The sequence below is a fragment of the Gymnogyps californianus genome, chromosome 6 (assembly GCF_018139145.2).
Source record: "Gymnogyps californianus isolate 813 chromosome 6, ASM1813914v2, whole genome shotgun sequence".
Classification (NCBI taxonomy): Eukaryota; Metazoa; Chordata; class Aves; order Accipitriformes; family Cathartidae; genus Gymnogyps; species Gymnogyps californianus.
The window spans coordinates 23,016,291-23,032,108 of record NC_059476.1 but is presented as its reverse complement, the minus strand read 5'-3'; the positions used below and the strand labels follow the sequence as shown (position 1 = coordinate 23,032,108).

The 15,818-nt window shown below is 50.8% G+C and overlaps 1 protein-coding gene across 1 annotated transcript; it reads left to right on the top strand.

Annotated features, from left to right (window-relative positions):
- The first annotated feature begins 902 nt into the window (after positions 1-902).
- Positions 903-14,856, top strand: LOC127017771 (2-hydroxyacylsphingosine 1-beta-galactosyltransferase-like). The gene is made up of 6 exons (XM_050899044.1): positions 903-942; positions 7,674-8,521; positions 11,960-12,099; positions 12,272-12,348; positions 12,687-12,906; positions 13,900-14,856. The coding sequence occupies exons 2-6, from the start codon at positions 7,676-7,678 to the stop codon at positions 14,213-14,215; spliced, it is 1,599 nt and encodes a 532-aa protein (XP_050755001.1). The 5' UTR covers positions 903-942; positions 7,674-7,675; the 3' UTR covers positions 14,216-14,856.
- Positions 14,857-15,818: the final 962 nt, after the last annotated feature.

Genomic DNA, 15,818 nt, shown 5'->3' with positions numbered 1-15,818 from the left:
GTTGCTCTGTAACCAACACTGTCTGCCACAGCCTTCCACCTCAAAAGTGATCTTGTAGGATAAAGTGTAACACTACCTGAAGTTTCAGCAGCAGATGCGAAGAATGTCATTAGCCTTGCTGGAGATCAGCACCTGACTGAGCAAGTGCAACAAGTGCTGGGGTGTGGGGAATGCTCTGTGAGACTCAAAGCTTGCATGTGCTCTTCCATGTGCTTTGAAAACGGCTCCCTTCACAAGCTTTTGCAGCTGCTAGGCAGGCTTAACCCACATCTCTGCTGCTGTCCTGGTGTAAAGGAAACACCTCGTGGAGCACTTAGGCCTAGTTTCCCTGTGCCTCACTGGTGCAGTTTCAGCTGCGGTTAACGCTGGAACTGGACTAACAGGACATCCCCCTCTGGCATGTGCTGTACCTGTCCGGGTGCCCTGGAACACTGTCCCTAGCGTCCCAGCTCCCCTATGCGCCATCCTTTCCCTTTTGCTGTCCTGACTACTGCGTGTGCAGCCCCCCCCCGTTCCCCCTCCTCTCACAGAGCCCGCAGACGGGGTCTTGGCCCTGTGCGTGTCTGAGTAGGGCCCAGCACCGGTCACTGGAGGGAAGCTCTGCCACCCTTTTGACACGCTGGCCTGGCAGGAGGCACAAGCGGGAGCTGCCAAGCGCTGCCTCCCTGCCTGCTCGGGCTGCCGGAGCGGCGGGGGCGGCTCTCGGTGCTCCCGCTGTCGACCCTCTCGCCCCGCCTCTCTGCGGCCAAGCGCCTGGCTTGGGGCGGCCCGGGGGCCGGGGCTGCGCCGCCCGGCCCCGCCCGCGCCCGCCGCCGGCCGGCCTGAAAGGGGAAGGCGGGCGGGGGCCGCTCTCCTCCCGCCGCCGCGCCTCGCCTCGCACTCGCCTCGCCTCGCCTCTCTGTGCTGCGACTCGGGCCGCGCTCCCGGCGGGACTCGCTGCAGGTGGGTGCTGGCGCCGCTGCCGGCGGGGCGGGGCGGGCGGTCCGAGAGGAGCCGGCACGGGAGCCGCTGCGGCCGGTGCTCCTCGCTCCCCGTCCCGCCGGGGCGGCTCTCGGCCCCGCGGGTGCGGCGCTGCCTCCCTGTCGGGGCGCCCGTCGGCGAGCCCTGGGGAGCTCCCCGCCGCCGCCGGTGCGAGCACGGCCACGGTCTGCGGCGCCTGCCCCGCCGCCGGCCGTCCTGCCCGGCTGCCGTGAGAGGAGGAGGAGGAGGGTCCTTCTGCCCCCGGGCGCTGGCGGCGGCAGCGCGGTCGGTGGGCTGCGCAGACGGGTGGGCTCGGTGTGAGCTGTGGGTGCAGGCGATGGCAGCACCCGCGGGTGCTGCGCGGCTGGCAGTTGCGCTCCGGGTGAACGCTGAAGGGCTGGATTGAACTTTCTGAGCTAATGGCAGAGGCACCCGAATGCTGCTCTGCTGCGGGGAAGGAGAGCGGGCGACGGCGTGAGTTCCCGGCTGTCAGCTGGGCCCTGGCTCTGCCAGGACACGTGTGAACCGCCTGGGTAACTTCAACAGGGCTACTGAAGGGCACGAGTTAAGCATCTGCTTAACTGTGCAGGATCAGAGCCTTGGCACCTGAACAGATGTTCAAAGCGCTTTTGTGTAACCTTGCTTCATCTTCCTCTAGGAGATTAGATCTCAGGAGTGTCTTCTCTCTCCTGTTCTGCCTCCTCTTCCTATGCATCCCTCCTCAACCTTTGTTTATGGCAGCTCAGCCAGGTCTCATTCCTCCAGTGTGCTCAGAGCCAAGGAGCTGTTCGGTTTGGGTTTGGGTTTTTTTTTTTACATGAGGGCGTCAGTTGTTTTATTGAAGATAAGACTCATCTCTAGCTTCCTTACCTCTGTAATTCTGTCAAATGTGATCAGACTTGTCTGTCAGGACTTTATCAATCCCCAGTGCTTCCTACACAAGGTTTCACAACCTTCTGGGGTGTTTAATGACTTTTCTTTTAATGTGGCGCTTCTCTGCAGAAAGAAGCTGAAATGACAGGGCGGTAAATGGAAGACTCTTTTCTTCCCCAGCCCACTTGACTGCTTCTCTAAAGTTTGGTGCATTTGTATCTCTCCAATTTTCTCTGCAGTCTCAAGAACTTGTTCAACTCGACTGCCGTACAGACATAACCCCTTCTTAAGAACAAAATGTGCACTGAACTGTCATGTGCTCTCATTTCAAGGTCTGTGGCTCACATGAGTATTTGGAAATGGCCCCAAGTCTTTCTGTCTCTTGCATCCAGGGATTACAGATAATGTTCTTAAGTGCTTCCACACTGCAGACCTGCACCGCTCACAAGGAGCTCACATCAGCTGCTTCTGTCTTGCAACTGTGTTGCAAGCAAGGGGAAAAGGCCCTCCGGAAGAACTTGCTGTTGCAGAGCTCCATGGTGTCACAAACCATCTCGCTCCCTTTCGGAAGACAACCGGGAAGCCTGTGGATATGGAGTGGGGGGAATCTCGCTTACCACCTGGACAGATTTAATGTATGATGAGAGGCAAGGTGGGGAAGCAGATTTGTGGTGCTTGACACCATCCCCCAGCTCAAATTTTTGAAGATGTGTGTAGTTTCAAATGCCTTGACAAGCTGAGACACAGGTCTTTATTTCTTTTCTCAGTTGTTATGGACCAGTATTTTCTTTAGTACTATGCTTCCCTGGCTGTGACCTATGGACCGCCAACCTCCCGCTGGCCCACAGATTCCCACCCTGCCTGTAGAGATTCCTCCATAAAACTGTGATGAGGCAGGAAGGATGTTGAAGATGGCCCAAGGTCCCAAAAGTTTGGAACTGATTGGGGACTACATCAATCTTTGTGCAAAACGGATGAGGATAAGCAGAGCACTTCTGATGCTGTTGTGTGGAAGCAGTAGCACCGAGCATGGTGCAAAGTATTAGTTATTCTGGTGCTGACCTGATCACTGCTGTGGTTGTTCCCTTTGGTCTTTTGGGAATCTGGGCTTTCTTCATTCTCTGTGTTTCTTGTGGGCCGCCATGAAGATGTTGAAGGAAAAATGCTAGAAAGGTACGCTGTTTTGAGGAGACCATCTGTGCACTATTCACTCTGTGTGCGAACAATATTTTTAAAAGCTCAGGGCTGTAGGCTGCCTGGGGAGGCTTATATTTGAAGGGGAGGTTTTTTTCTTGCTCATTGTTTTTCATACTAAAATACTAATCCTAATATTAGTATACCATAATACTAATATTAGTATTTTAGTGTTAGTGTTATTTACCCAGGTGACTCTGGTGAAGCAGGAGTCTGTGATAATCCAAAACCAGAGCACAGAAGCCCACCAAGCACTGGGTTGGATGTGATTGATGGTTAGACTTCCCTGCTTCAACATATGTTTTATTGAGTTTACTTTGCACAGCATTGTATCTTCTAGGTTTTTACTAGAGATTCCCCTGGGTAGCTTTTGCTTATAGTGCGACATCTTCCTGCAGTGGCAGAATTGCTCTCAGAGCTGCATACCTGCCTGCTTGCATGGAGTTTTGGCTTCCATAAATTAGCCACAACTGGGTTGGATGTCATCAACTTGATGGTAGCAGGTGGTCCTGTTTTTTCTGGATCATACCCAACAGATGAGGCAAACTTGGGGTTCTTATTCCAGGAAGAGTTTTGAGGATCCAAGTGAAGATGCCTTTTCCTTTTGGCTTCGAATGAATTGTGCTGCTTTGTTAACTCTTGAGAAGTTTACAGTGAAAACATTTCTTCTTACTGTGGGCAAGAGCTGGATAGAGACTAGGATGCAGGAGGGGAAATAATTCAGCCCCATGGATATGGGCTTCCAAGTCCTAGGCAGGAACTGGGTAATACAAAATACCGGAGGAGAGGGAGAGATGTAAATGGCAGGGTCCTTGCACTGGAGTCTGTTCACTGCCCTTTCTTCGTGGGCCTCTCTGCCTAGACTCCTTGCTGTCAGAGGTTTTAGTACTTCAACCTAATAAAAGGCACCTGAATTAAAGAAATGTCTGTCTTTAGAGCTGTAGCTGTCCAGTTACTTCACTTAAGTTAAATTGATGTGATTTTCCATCGATATCGAAGTCATACCCTGTGAAACATGTTAAATAGGGCAAAGTCAAGGGGCAAATTTCAGCCCAGCAAGAGGTTTCTCAGGGGGGTTTCGGAGGGCTGTTTTCTCTCTGCTCCCTTTCTGCTGCCTCCCATTTCAATTTCAATGCGTTGCTGTGGCTTTGAAAGCAAACTCCCAGCAGCTGAGGGTGGCCAGGCGTGCAGGGCAAGGGGGGACGCTGCTGCCTGCAGTGGCAGTCACGAGAGGGCTTCCCCCTGCCCACCCCTGCAGCAGGCTCTGGTCCTGGCTCTTACCGAGGTGCCAGCCTTGCCCTGCCTTGCCCCGCATGTTGCAGCGGTGAAACTTAAAGCCGCTATGGCATGGGCTTTTTTAATAGTTTTCTTGAACACTGACTTCTGGCTGTTAGTGTTAACTGTGGTGTTAGGGGGATTGCTCTGCGTAAATCAGCCAGTTGGCATAGCTTTACCGAGCACTTGTCATGAAAACAGGGAAGGGTTTATTCTCTCTTTACAAGCCTTCTCCTTGCAGTGGCAGTGTTATTTCTTGCAACATTTATCTGTTTTAGCCCCTAGCCCAGGACTTCCAGGCCACAAATGAGGAGGTGCTTCTGTCTGCTCTGCTCTGCTCTCAGATCTAGCGTGGGATCTGTCGTTTATCAGGATTTTGCACCTCTGCCACGGCGCAGGCTGTGAATTCACCTCCCCACAGAATCATGTTCCTGTGCCCAGCGGTTTGGAGGTTTCTGTTGAAGACCACCTGCCTGCAGCCCGACAGTGGGTGCAGGCAGCTGAGCTCCCGTAGCCAGAGGGCTGGGCTGCAGCCAGCGCCCCATGCTGTGGACAGGGCTGCACTGGCCACAGCACCTGCCCTTGCTGGAGGATCCTGCCGCAAAGCTCGTGGGGCAGTTTTGTTGTTCAGTGTTGGTAAGAGGTAAAGCGGGGAGGTGAGCAGGTGGACTTTGAGCCTTCCCTCATCTAGGCCGTTTAGCCCTTGTGTGCATAAGGTCTAGGTCTTCTTTCCCCTTTGCTATCCACCTGAGATCCTAACAGGGACTAGTTGCTGAACAAGGGAAAGAGAGCAGAGTACTGCCCTTTGAGCTGGTAGTTATGCCTTCATTATATCCCAGGAGCTCTAAAAAGCAGGCATGTGCCTGGTTGGAACCCTGCCTGATGTATCCAGCACAGATCTAGGGCTGGAGCTGTGGCCAGGGTACCTCCCATGGACAGAGCAGAAATGAGCTCTAGTGGTATTGAGCTAGGGTAGGAAAAAAGGTCCCTTCCTGCAGCCTGGCATCCTCTCACCACTTAAGAAGATTTACAGCCTCCCTTGTTGCCTGGGCAGGGAGAAGGGGTTCCTGAGCCAGCACCTTTAGGGGTTGCTCCTGATGTTGGAAGGGATGAAGCAGCCAAGAGCAGTTTGCAAGTCTCCTGTGTCAGCATCTGCCCCTGGCCTGAGGGCTGAGATTGACAGCTTACTTGTCATTTGGATTTTGGTAGCCCCCAGAGGGTCCCGGCAGAGCTGAGGGTCTCAGCAATGTCTGGCATGTAGGTCCATGGCAGGACACAGTCCTTGCTGAAGATGGGTGACAAATTTTTTCTTTCAATAACTATTCCTTTCACCTGCCCTGGTTCTTCTCCTTTCACTTGTTGCCCAATGAGAAAACACCCCACCCCACATATAAAACCACTTCTTCTGCTCTTCTCAGCATACTTATGCGTGTGTATGACCCACCAGGTGCCCCAGGACAAGGCTATACCTGTTCCTGTCATGGAGCCTGTCCTGAGCTCCCCGTTGTCCTGGAGAAGGCCAGCAGTATAGAGCTGCCATCCCTCCCTCTCTCCCCTGGAAGCTGCATGTGCTCTGGATCTGCTGCGCAATGTCATAGCCAAATGCTTTACCTTCCCTGGTGTTGAGCAGGATAAATCCCCTTTGGGTCTCTCAAATAAGCTGACAACTAGACCAGCTTCGTAGGCTGTAGCTCCGTGGCGGCCAGCGCTGCTGGCATGGGCCAGCCTGTTCCTGCTGGCAGGGAGGCAGGGTGCTGGGCAGATCCTTACTTTCCTCGCAGGGCTTCTGCTCTCTTCTCTCCAGCCCATCACCTTTGTCTCCATCCTCCTGAAGCTCTTGCTCTGTGGGTCCAACTACCCCCTTGGTATCTGCTAGCATTTCTCATGTTTCTCATCACTCCTGCAGGCACAGCCACCCAGTTGGCCCTGAGTGAGAAGGGTGGGAGTCCAAGCACTAGTAGGAGTTGCCTTTGAAACAGGGGAGGGGCTCAGCCAGCAGCTGCTCTGTTTCTTTCCCGTGTCCTGTCCCCCATGGGACAGGAAAGCAATGGGGGGGGGAGTATGGCACTTTTACTCTCCCATATCTGCACCCCCACGTGCTATCTCCGGCCAGAGATATCCAGCTGCTGAGGGGAGTCTGAAGATTGTGTTTAGCAGGATCTTATCCGGGACTTTCTTTCCTGCCTCTCAATTGATCAAGCAATAGTGGAGAGGCTGGCAGAAAATCTTGTACCAAATTCTGCTCTACCACATCCCTGCAGCCACCCTGGGGCTTAGTGTGTGGGGCCATCCAAAATCCACTTATAATTGTTCCCATTGTAACTTCTTCCCCCCCCTCCCCCCTTCCTAGCATGTCTGAACTGGGTCCTCAGGACACAGCTCTGCTTCTGACTATTCCCAAATAATTATAATGTAATTCTTCTCCCAAAATAATGTAAGGTGTGGGTGAGGCGCATTCGCTTCTAGTGATGTAGCAACATCCCTTACACAACAGAAATGTTGGGTGTTTCACCAAACTGGGAATGGGATGACGGCTGTAGGAGTGTGACTAAGGGGCGTCAGTGTGCCATGGGTGTTGCACGTTATCTCTGGGGCTGCTTCCCGGGTTTGCCTTCTTCCAGTGCATCAGTATCCTGGTGCCTGCTTTCCCTTCCCAGCCCTTTTCCCCAGAGCCTCCCGATCCTCCCATGGCTGATCCGTAGCGGAACAGCTCTCCGTCCAGACCCCTGCTGTGCTCTCTGGGATTGCAGTTCCTCTCGGAGGGTCCTGGGCTCGCTCCCGCCCCATCTGTGCTGAGCAAGGTGGCTTGCAAGCCTTGCGAGGGCCAAAGCCAGAGCGTGCCTCTCGGCTTTCCCACCGGGCTCTGCAGGCCTCCCAGCGAGCTTGCACAGACATCAAGGGCTCAAAGGGAACCAGCCATTCTGGCTGGGCAGAAATAGAAATGAAATCCAGATGTGCTGGTTCTGTAGCAGTAACTGGGGATTGAGCAGCAAGTGTCTCTGCTGGTGCTGTGACCCAGCAGAGCTCCTCCAGCCGGTCTCCCTCTCTAACTCTCTGCAAGTCAGTCTGCTAGTTTTTGAGCCTTAGGAGCACAGAGAAGAGGTTTTGAATTTCTGGAAAACTCCCCTGATACACCCTGATATCTGACTTTGTTGTGGTTTTTTTTATTTTTGTGGCTTTTTTTGTTTATTGTTTTTTGTTGTGGTGTTTTGTGTTTTGTTGGGGTTTTTTTCCCCAGTGATGAACTCCAGACTGCTCTCCTCTCCCAGCTCATGAGCTTCTGACTTGCAGCTACAATCCCAGTTGTTAGTTGCCCAAGTACATGACAGAGCATTTCATACTATATTAATGGCATGTTTCTCTCCTTGCAGCGATGAAGATGATGAAGGTGCTACCGTGCTCTGCTGCTCTTCTCTTCCTAGTGGCTGCATTTACTCTGGAGCCATCTCACTGTGCCAAGGTGCTGATCATGCCCACCATAGTCTTTGACAGCCATTTACGAGTCTTCATGCGAGTGGCAGAGGCACTGACTGACCGGGGCCATGACCCCGTGCTACTTCTTCATGAGGGTCGGGATGTGGAAACCTATCTGCCTGGCTTCCGTGTGCAGAGGTACTGGGGTATCTTCAGCACAGAGAGCGCGGATGCCTGGGTGCAGGAGAAGATAAAGCGTGTCTTCCAAGGGAAGATGACCTCTCTGGAGATGTTTTCCTTTTTGGAGAAGTACCTGGAAAACTGTGACCTGGTGCTGGGAAACTCTACCCTTCTGCAGAAGCTCCAGTGTGAGCACTTTGACTTGCTGTTGGTGGACCCCAATGAGATGTGCGGCTTCATCCTTGCCCACATCCTCCATGTTAAATATGCTGTGATCTCCACTGGTTTCTGGTTCCCAGCAGAGATTGGTGCCACTTCCCCCATTGCCTATGTCCCCGAGTTCAACTCCCTGATGACGGACAGGATGGGCTTCTTTGGTAGGACTTGGAATCTCCTAGTCTACATGATCACTCGCGTGGCTACAAAGCTGGTCATCCTGCCCAAGTTTGAACGTCTCATGGAGAAGCATAGGGTGGAGCCCAAGACATCCATGTTGGACCTTGTCCATGGAACTAGTCTTTTCTTCCTCTGTAATGATGTGGTGCTGGACTTTCCCCGTCCGACGCTCCCCCATGTCATTTTCACAGGGGGGATCCTTGCTGAGCCTGCAAAGCCCCTTCCAGTGGTAAGTGCAGGAAAGCTTTGAGCTGTGATTGCACATTAACCTGGGGAGTTATTCAGTGCAAATCTTCTTTTGAAGAACCTTGTAAAAGCTCTGAAGCCCCAGGAGTCTGGAAAGCTGCTGTGTTTTGGTGCTTGGGTGCAGCAGGGATACAGGGAACACTGAGGACTGTGGGGTTGCAGGGAGGTTGTAGTATTAAGTTGTTGATCCTGAAGCAGGATTTGGCTTCACTGTCCATGTAAAATGATGTGTGGAAGTCCTAAATTGGCAGTGTTGCCCCTGGGACTTGATCGTGAGTAGTTTGTTTGTTCCTATACTTGAGGCGGAAATGGGAAGAACAATTAGTCTTCATTGCTTCATCACTGATGTATGTCAACCCAGAATTTCCTCCTTAATCCTATTTGTCGCAGGGTGTTTCTGCCCTCGAGCTTGTAGTCTTAAGAACCCATAGGGGAGAGCTGTGCTTCTTCCCTTATCAAATTCAATGTGGAATCCCAAAGTGTACAAAACTGAAGTGTATCATCCCATTTTTCTCAAGGTCCAGCCCTGAGGGAAAACTCCCCAAGTATCCCAGAGGCTTTCCCTGGCCTGTACCTCACTATCCCCAGTAATAAATTCAGAGGGACAAGCTCTTAAAGCCTCCGACTGAGGACAATATTGGAACAGAGCAGGACCTGTCTGCCATTCCTTCCATTGCCTTACCGCTTTTACAAACACTGGGGGGAAATAAACCTGGATAATGACACTCAGGCAGCCAGGGTTTCCTGGTGTCCTGACTGAGGGACTGAAATGGAGATAAGATTCAAGTTTCAAATTATTAGAGGCCTGTCAAGATCTCTCATGGCAGCTTTAATCAAGACTGTGGGTGCCAATTTTTTCCAGTTAAAAGGAAAAAGTGAGGTCAGGTGGTTTAGAACAGAAGTTCTCCAGATATGTATGGCTGCACATCACCCTTTCGCATGTGGCATGGCATGCAGGTAATGCAACGCATGCAGGGTGCTCCAAAAGCTATGTCAGAGAGTGGCTGCCTCACAGCTCTTGCAAAACACTGGCTTGGTCCAATCTGGCCGCGTACATGCCTGCCTTACAAAGAAGGGAGTTGTTTGCCGGGGCATTACTCATGTGCTTCACAGCTTCCAGAACAGATCCCAGGGCGCCTAAGGGAAGAATGATGGAGATAAGGCTGGAGCCCTGCAGTAGGCGGTGGCTGTCATGCTAGCAGGTAGGCATGTCTGTGTCCAGGTGTCGTGGTTTAACCCCAGCCGGCAACTAAGCACCACGCAGCCGCTCGTTCACTCCCCACCCACCCCTGGGATGGGGGAGAGAATCAGGAAAAAAACCTCGTGAGTTGAGATAAAGACAGTTTAATAGGACAGAAAGGAATGGAAAACAATGATAATGATAATATGACAATAGTAATACTAAAAGAATGAAACTATACAGAGCAAGTGGTGCACAATGCAATTGCTCACCGCTCGCTGACCGATGCCCAGTTACTTCCCGAGCCGTGATCCGCCCCTCCCAGCCAGCTCCCCCAGTTTATATACTGGGCATGATGTCATATGGTATGGAATAGCTCTTTGGCCAGTTTGGGTCAGCTGTCCTGGCAGTGTCCCCTCCCAGCTTCTTGTGCCCCTCCAGCCTTCTTGCTGGCTGGGCATGAGAAGCTGAAAAATCCTTGACTTAGTATAAACACTACTTAGCTACAACTAAAAACATCAGTGTGTTATCAACATTATTTTCCTACCAAATCCAAAACACAGCACTATACTAGCTACTAGGAAGAAAATTAACTCTGTCCTAGCTGAAACCAGGACACCAGGTTACGGGATGCCAGCAGAAGAGGGGGCCTCTGTAGGTCTAGGTGTAGCTTAAGGAATCTCCCATCTGAACTGGAGCAGAGTTATGTAATTAAGCTGTTTATTTCCTCATATTTGAAACACTACGATTGTGAGTTCCTCTAATTAGGACTTGGTGAAATATAGATATGTATTTGAGAGATGGTGAGAACTTTTGGTGGTCAGCCATGCTTCCCTAGCGACTTTAATGCTGTTTCTGAAAGTCAAATGTTAAGGCCCAATTATAATGGATAACGTAATCATCTGTTTTATGAGCCATTGTACTTTTATTTAGAAAAGTAAAACTAGCACTTTCTCTTCTTCAGCAGTTTTAGTGGTTGTATTGCTTAAAGGATGTGAAACTTAAGAGAATGGAGAAACCAAAATCCCTTAGTTGAAAACTTTTTGATTCTTCGTTGTTGGATTGTTTTAGGGCTTTTTAAGCATTTCTGCAAAGATAGGTTTGAGTCCCTGAAGCATACAACAAAGGACAAATATCCCCAGAGAGTAACACTCAAAGCACACTAAAATATGCTCTGTAACTCTTCTGTGCTATGATCCCCCAACCTGTACACTACTATTAATAAGATATTCTGAATTAATCATCCTATTTTTCTCCTTTAATAACAGGAAGAGCTATTTTTTTGCCCTTTATGTTCTTCTATGGTGTTTATTTCAAGGAAGTATTCATATTCAAAGATAGATTTTTATGAAACTTCCCTAAAATGCTCCTGACTGTGATATATGGGAAGCTTGAAGCAAGACAGAATCCATAATGAGAGATAGGCTCAGCCGAGCCTGGCATAAAAGGGAATAGTCTGCGTTTGCTCCACAGCAGCTGTGGTGGCTGATTTCTTCTCCCTGCAGCCTTCTGGCCCTGGCTGAAAAAAGTACGGACTCTGTTCTAGATACCCACCTGTTTATGTAGCATTACAGGCAGCCTCTAAACGAAGGACAAACAACTGTGTTTTTTGCTGGAGCTGTAGCTGCCTCTCTGCCTAGTGATCAAAAACTAAATCTGCTACCTGCAAGTAGCTGTCAAGGATGGGTGGAAGTCTCCTGGCAAGATGGCAAAACCTTCTGCCACTTCCAGGAGCCTTCGACATTGGAGAGTTTGTGGGGAATCTCCAGCGAGATGTTCCCGGCTCTGCCTGCAGGATGTTTTGTCTGTTGTATCAGCCTACAGCTAGAGACCCTAACAGGCCTCCTGCCTTAGTGATGATGGAAAATAGCCTTCCTCTTTTTACTCCAATTTCCTTCTCTGCTCTGGCTGCTCCTATGTGGGCCCTATGTTTTCAGAGCCCTCCTTGCCAAAGAGTAATTGCGTTACTCCAAAGCAGAAGGTAATGCTATGAAATGCAAGTTTTGGACACCTCCCTGCAAGCTCCCAAGCCCAGCAGGTGCTCAAGTAATTTCTGCCTAGCTGGGTGCAGAAATCACAGCGGTTTTAGAGTTCATTGCCTGGTGAAAACCACGTAGCTTTGTGCTCCAGCTGGATTTGGCTTCATCCTCTCTGTAGACAACTTTCTACTGGCAGAGGCAACAGTGGGAAGGGCCTTTCTCCAACAAGACTTCAAGGTAGCTGTGTGTGTTTTGCCCGCAGGGTCTGCGTCTCTGGGTGGAAGCAGCAGATGCGGGTGTTGTTGTTGTCTCCTTTGGCATCGGGATCCGAGCTCTTCCGAGTGATTTGGTGGAGAAGATGGCTGGCGCGTTCGCTCGCCTCCCGCAGAGGGTGGTGTGGAGGTGAGGAGGGAATGGGATTCCTTTTAACTTGAGTTGGATGAAAATCAATGTTGAGGGGTGATTCATCTCAAAACACAGAATTTGCTTTCTGTCTCTTGATCTGATTGAATTTATAATTGTTCTCTGTGTGTTTCTTTTCCCTTTTTTTCCCCTCCTTTATCTCCTCCCACAGATACTTTGGGCAGAAGCCAAGAAACCTGGGTGAGAATACGCTGATGATGGGGTGGCTGCCCCAGAACAACCTGCTAGGTAAGGCTGGGCTCTGTGTGTGTGTGTGTGTGCGCCACTAGCAAAATCCCTGGAGTTTAGCCCAAACCACAGGAAAGGCATGCAAGGACAACAGCAGCTGTGTAGGTCTAAGTCTGTTGCTTGTTGGGAGTCTGATCTGTACAAAACGTGGTCCTCACCTAACTCGTGCTTGAAGCTGCGTCTTGGCCTGTATCTCCCTCCTCCTCCAGGCGCTACTCGGCAAGTTTTGGGCTGCCTAAGTAGTCTAAACATACATCAGCGCTGTGTGTTGAGGAAGCCACTGGTAGCCATGTTTCAGCGTGGAAGGCACTGACCTGCTGCCGTTTCTTTGCCTGCAGGCCATCCCAACGTGAAAGCCTTCGTCAGCCACTGCGGGATGAACGGTGTATTTGAGGCAATTTATCACGGTGTGCCAGTGGTGGGATTTCCTTTCTATGGGGACCAGTTTGACATCATGACCAGAGTGCAGGCGAAGGGCATGGGTATCCTCATGGACTGGAGCAGAATGAAAGAAGAGGATCTTTACCAGGCTGTCGTCACAGTTATCTCTGACCCCAGGTGAGGCATCCGGAAGCATCGAGCTCTTCCTTGGTGCAGACCATATGTAGGGACCAGTGTGTCTTTGTGTTGACCCCTACACAGCCTGTGGTGGCTTCTGGACCAAGCAGAGTTGCAAGCATTGCTCAGACGGCCGGACATGTTACTGCCTCGAAATCCTGAGATGCGGTCCAGGAGGAGATACTCCAGCATTTGCTGTTAGAGAGTGTGATCTAGTCCTGTTTGACTCTGTAATTTTCTTAGAAAGCTTTCTGAGATGCTGAGGCACAAACCTCTTCTTTTAATGCCAGCCTGTCATCAGGGAAAGTGAGATCACAGCCTCACCTTGGGATGTCCCTGGTCTTGTCCAAACAGCTTTCTGTAGAAACAGTTAGCGCAGAGAGTGGAGTGCAGGTAGTGTTCCATCTGTTCCTTCTGACGACCAGATACTCTGCCCTTTCCTAGAGCTGCTGCAGCACAGTGACACAGGGCTCCCACTTTCTAACAGGACACATGCAACTGCTAGTGTTTGAAATGCTGTCCAAGACATTGATTTTTTTTTTTTTTTTTTTTTTTTTTTTTTTTGGTTATCTGTTAGGAGCTCTCAACTACTGACCTCAGTGTAAGTTGTTAAGGTGTTGCAGCTTGGCAGCTTGAAGGATTTGGCCAGTCATCAAGTGTGCAGCTGTTGCTTGATGCTGGGTGAGGTCTTTGGGTGCAAACACCCCTCAGAAAGCAACAATCCACATGAACCCACTGAGCAGGTACTTGGGAGCTGAACTGCCAGTCTTGTTAACAAAACACAAAGTAAAATACACTCTGGCTTGTGCTGCCATGGCCAATGTTTGCCATCAGAGTGGCTTTCAGAGGCATATATGAAGAGAATAATGGAAGAAATTTGCTACTCTCCCAAGGTATTATTTGGGACTTGAAAGCACCACCGGACACTTCAGACCACTTCTCAGCTATGAAGCTCCTGTCAGAAGGATAACTTCTTCTCTTCTTCCCTTGCAGCTACAGAAAAGCGGCCAAGCTCATCTCAGCTCTGCACCTGGACAGACCAATGCATGCTCTCAATAGGACAGTGTATTGGCTGGAGTACATCCTTCGTCACGATGGGGCACCGTACCTTCGCCCTGCTGTCTACGACCTCTCCTTATACGAGTACTTCTGCCTGGACATCTTGGCTCTTCTCTTGTTGTGTCTGGCCGGTATTGGATTCGTCCTCTACAAATCTGTGGTGTGGTGCAGAAGGAAGGGGGCCAGCCCTGTGTATCAGAATGGCAATTGCATGAAAGGCCACTTCACAGAAGAGAAGAAATTGCAGTAGTGGCTCAGCATGTTCCAGGGCACATCCCATCACTGTGAAATGAACTGCTGCTGTGCCAAGAAATGTATGGCACGCAGGCCCGGAGAGAGGTGAAAGATCAGCAGGTCTGGATAAGAAGAGAGCGGGGAGGGAGGAGTATTGCAAAGGCCTGTGTGCACACTTCTGTGTACAGCACCTGTGGGCGGGGGCGCGAATTCAGGCGTGGGTGGAAGCACTGGGCCAGGACGCTGGGAATGGGGCATGGGTAGGTAGACTTCCAGGGAGGAGTGCAAGTTGTTCCCTTTGTATTGCACATTGGTTTAGATGCTGGTGTTGCTCTTCTGGCTTTTTGGATCTTCCGTGGAGGCTCTGGAGGTAGGAATAGCATTTCATGTGTGGCAGACACCGTTTCTCCTCTGCCTTGTTATCAAGAGCCTCGGGAGTCAGGATTCCTTTATGTGCAGGTGAGGACCTGAAGTAGAGCTGTGGACAGGGAAGGGCACTGAAAGGATCATCTACAAGAGAATGAAATTAGTCTGTTTTAAGTTCTGTGGGTAAATATTGTTCTTCCTGCTTCGATCAACCCTCTGCAATCCTGTTTGTGTTTGAGCTAAATTATTATTTTTTAAAATAAAATTATATTCTTTCTCCTGTGTGGCAGTTCTCCGGTCTTGGTTTAATGTGTACCTGTGATCCTTGTAACAGGATGTTGTTCAAGCGAGATTAAAGTGCTTTTTCCTTCTCGTTACTGCTGCTATGGTCTCCGCATACCTCTGGATCCCTACAAAGCTCCGTCAGCAGTTCCTTTTGGTCTTCCCACAGGGTTTCAGGCAGTGCCCTCCCTCCTCTGCCAGCATGTGACACACACCCATGCCCATGGAGTCTCCAAACCTGTGATAAAAGAATTTGGAACGGATGCAAGTGCCAGGACCACAGGAAGAGCAGCCAGTACCTCGGAGAGCTGGTCATAGGCAATGGGCCGTACAGCATGTTCATAGATGCAACAAGCTCTGCTCTTTCTGAAGAAAACGGAAACACCTGCTCATTTCAGTGTGAACAGGCGTACTGTTGCCCCACTTGGGGACATGGTATGGAGCGATACCTATGTGTTTCTACTCACCCTGGGCTCTAAGGCAAACCCACACTTGGGTGCAATTGCACAACCCACCTGCAGCATTGGCTGATGGTCCAACTGGCAATGCCCCACGCTGAGGGTCAAGGGCTCTGCTCTGTGCTCTCAGCTGGGGCCATCGCAGTGCTGGCACAAGCTGGAGAGTAACCTCATTGCCACAGCTGCCCTCGTTGGTGTTTCCAGGCTCTGCTCTTGCTTGCTATTGCATGTGTTTCCCTTTTCAGATGAAAGGTACGTTGCCACGTGCAACCAAGCGAACAGCAGTTTGGCTGGGCTCCTGGGATGCTCTGGGTTGGGACAGTGCCCAGCCTCTGATTCAGTGGCTCCTCTGAGGCCGGGCAGTGCTGCCTCTCCTCCCCAACCCTCAGCTTGCAGAGGGACTGCGGTGAAGAAGGCTTTGGACAAGAATCTCATTTGCCATCAAGGACAGATGAGAAGAGCCCGTAGACCTAAGCTGGGACCTGTAACTATCCCGTGGCAGAAGTTGCTCTT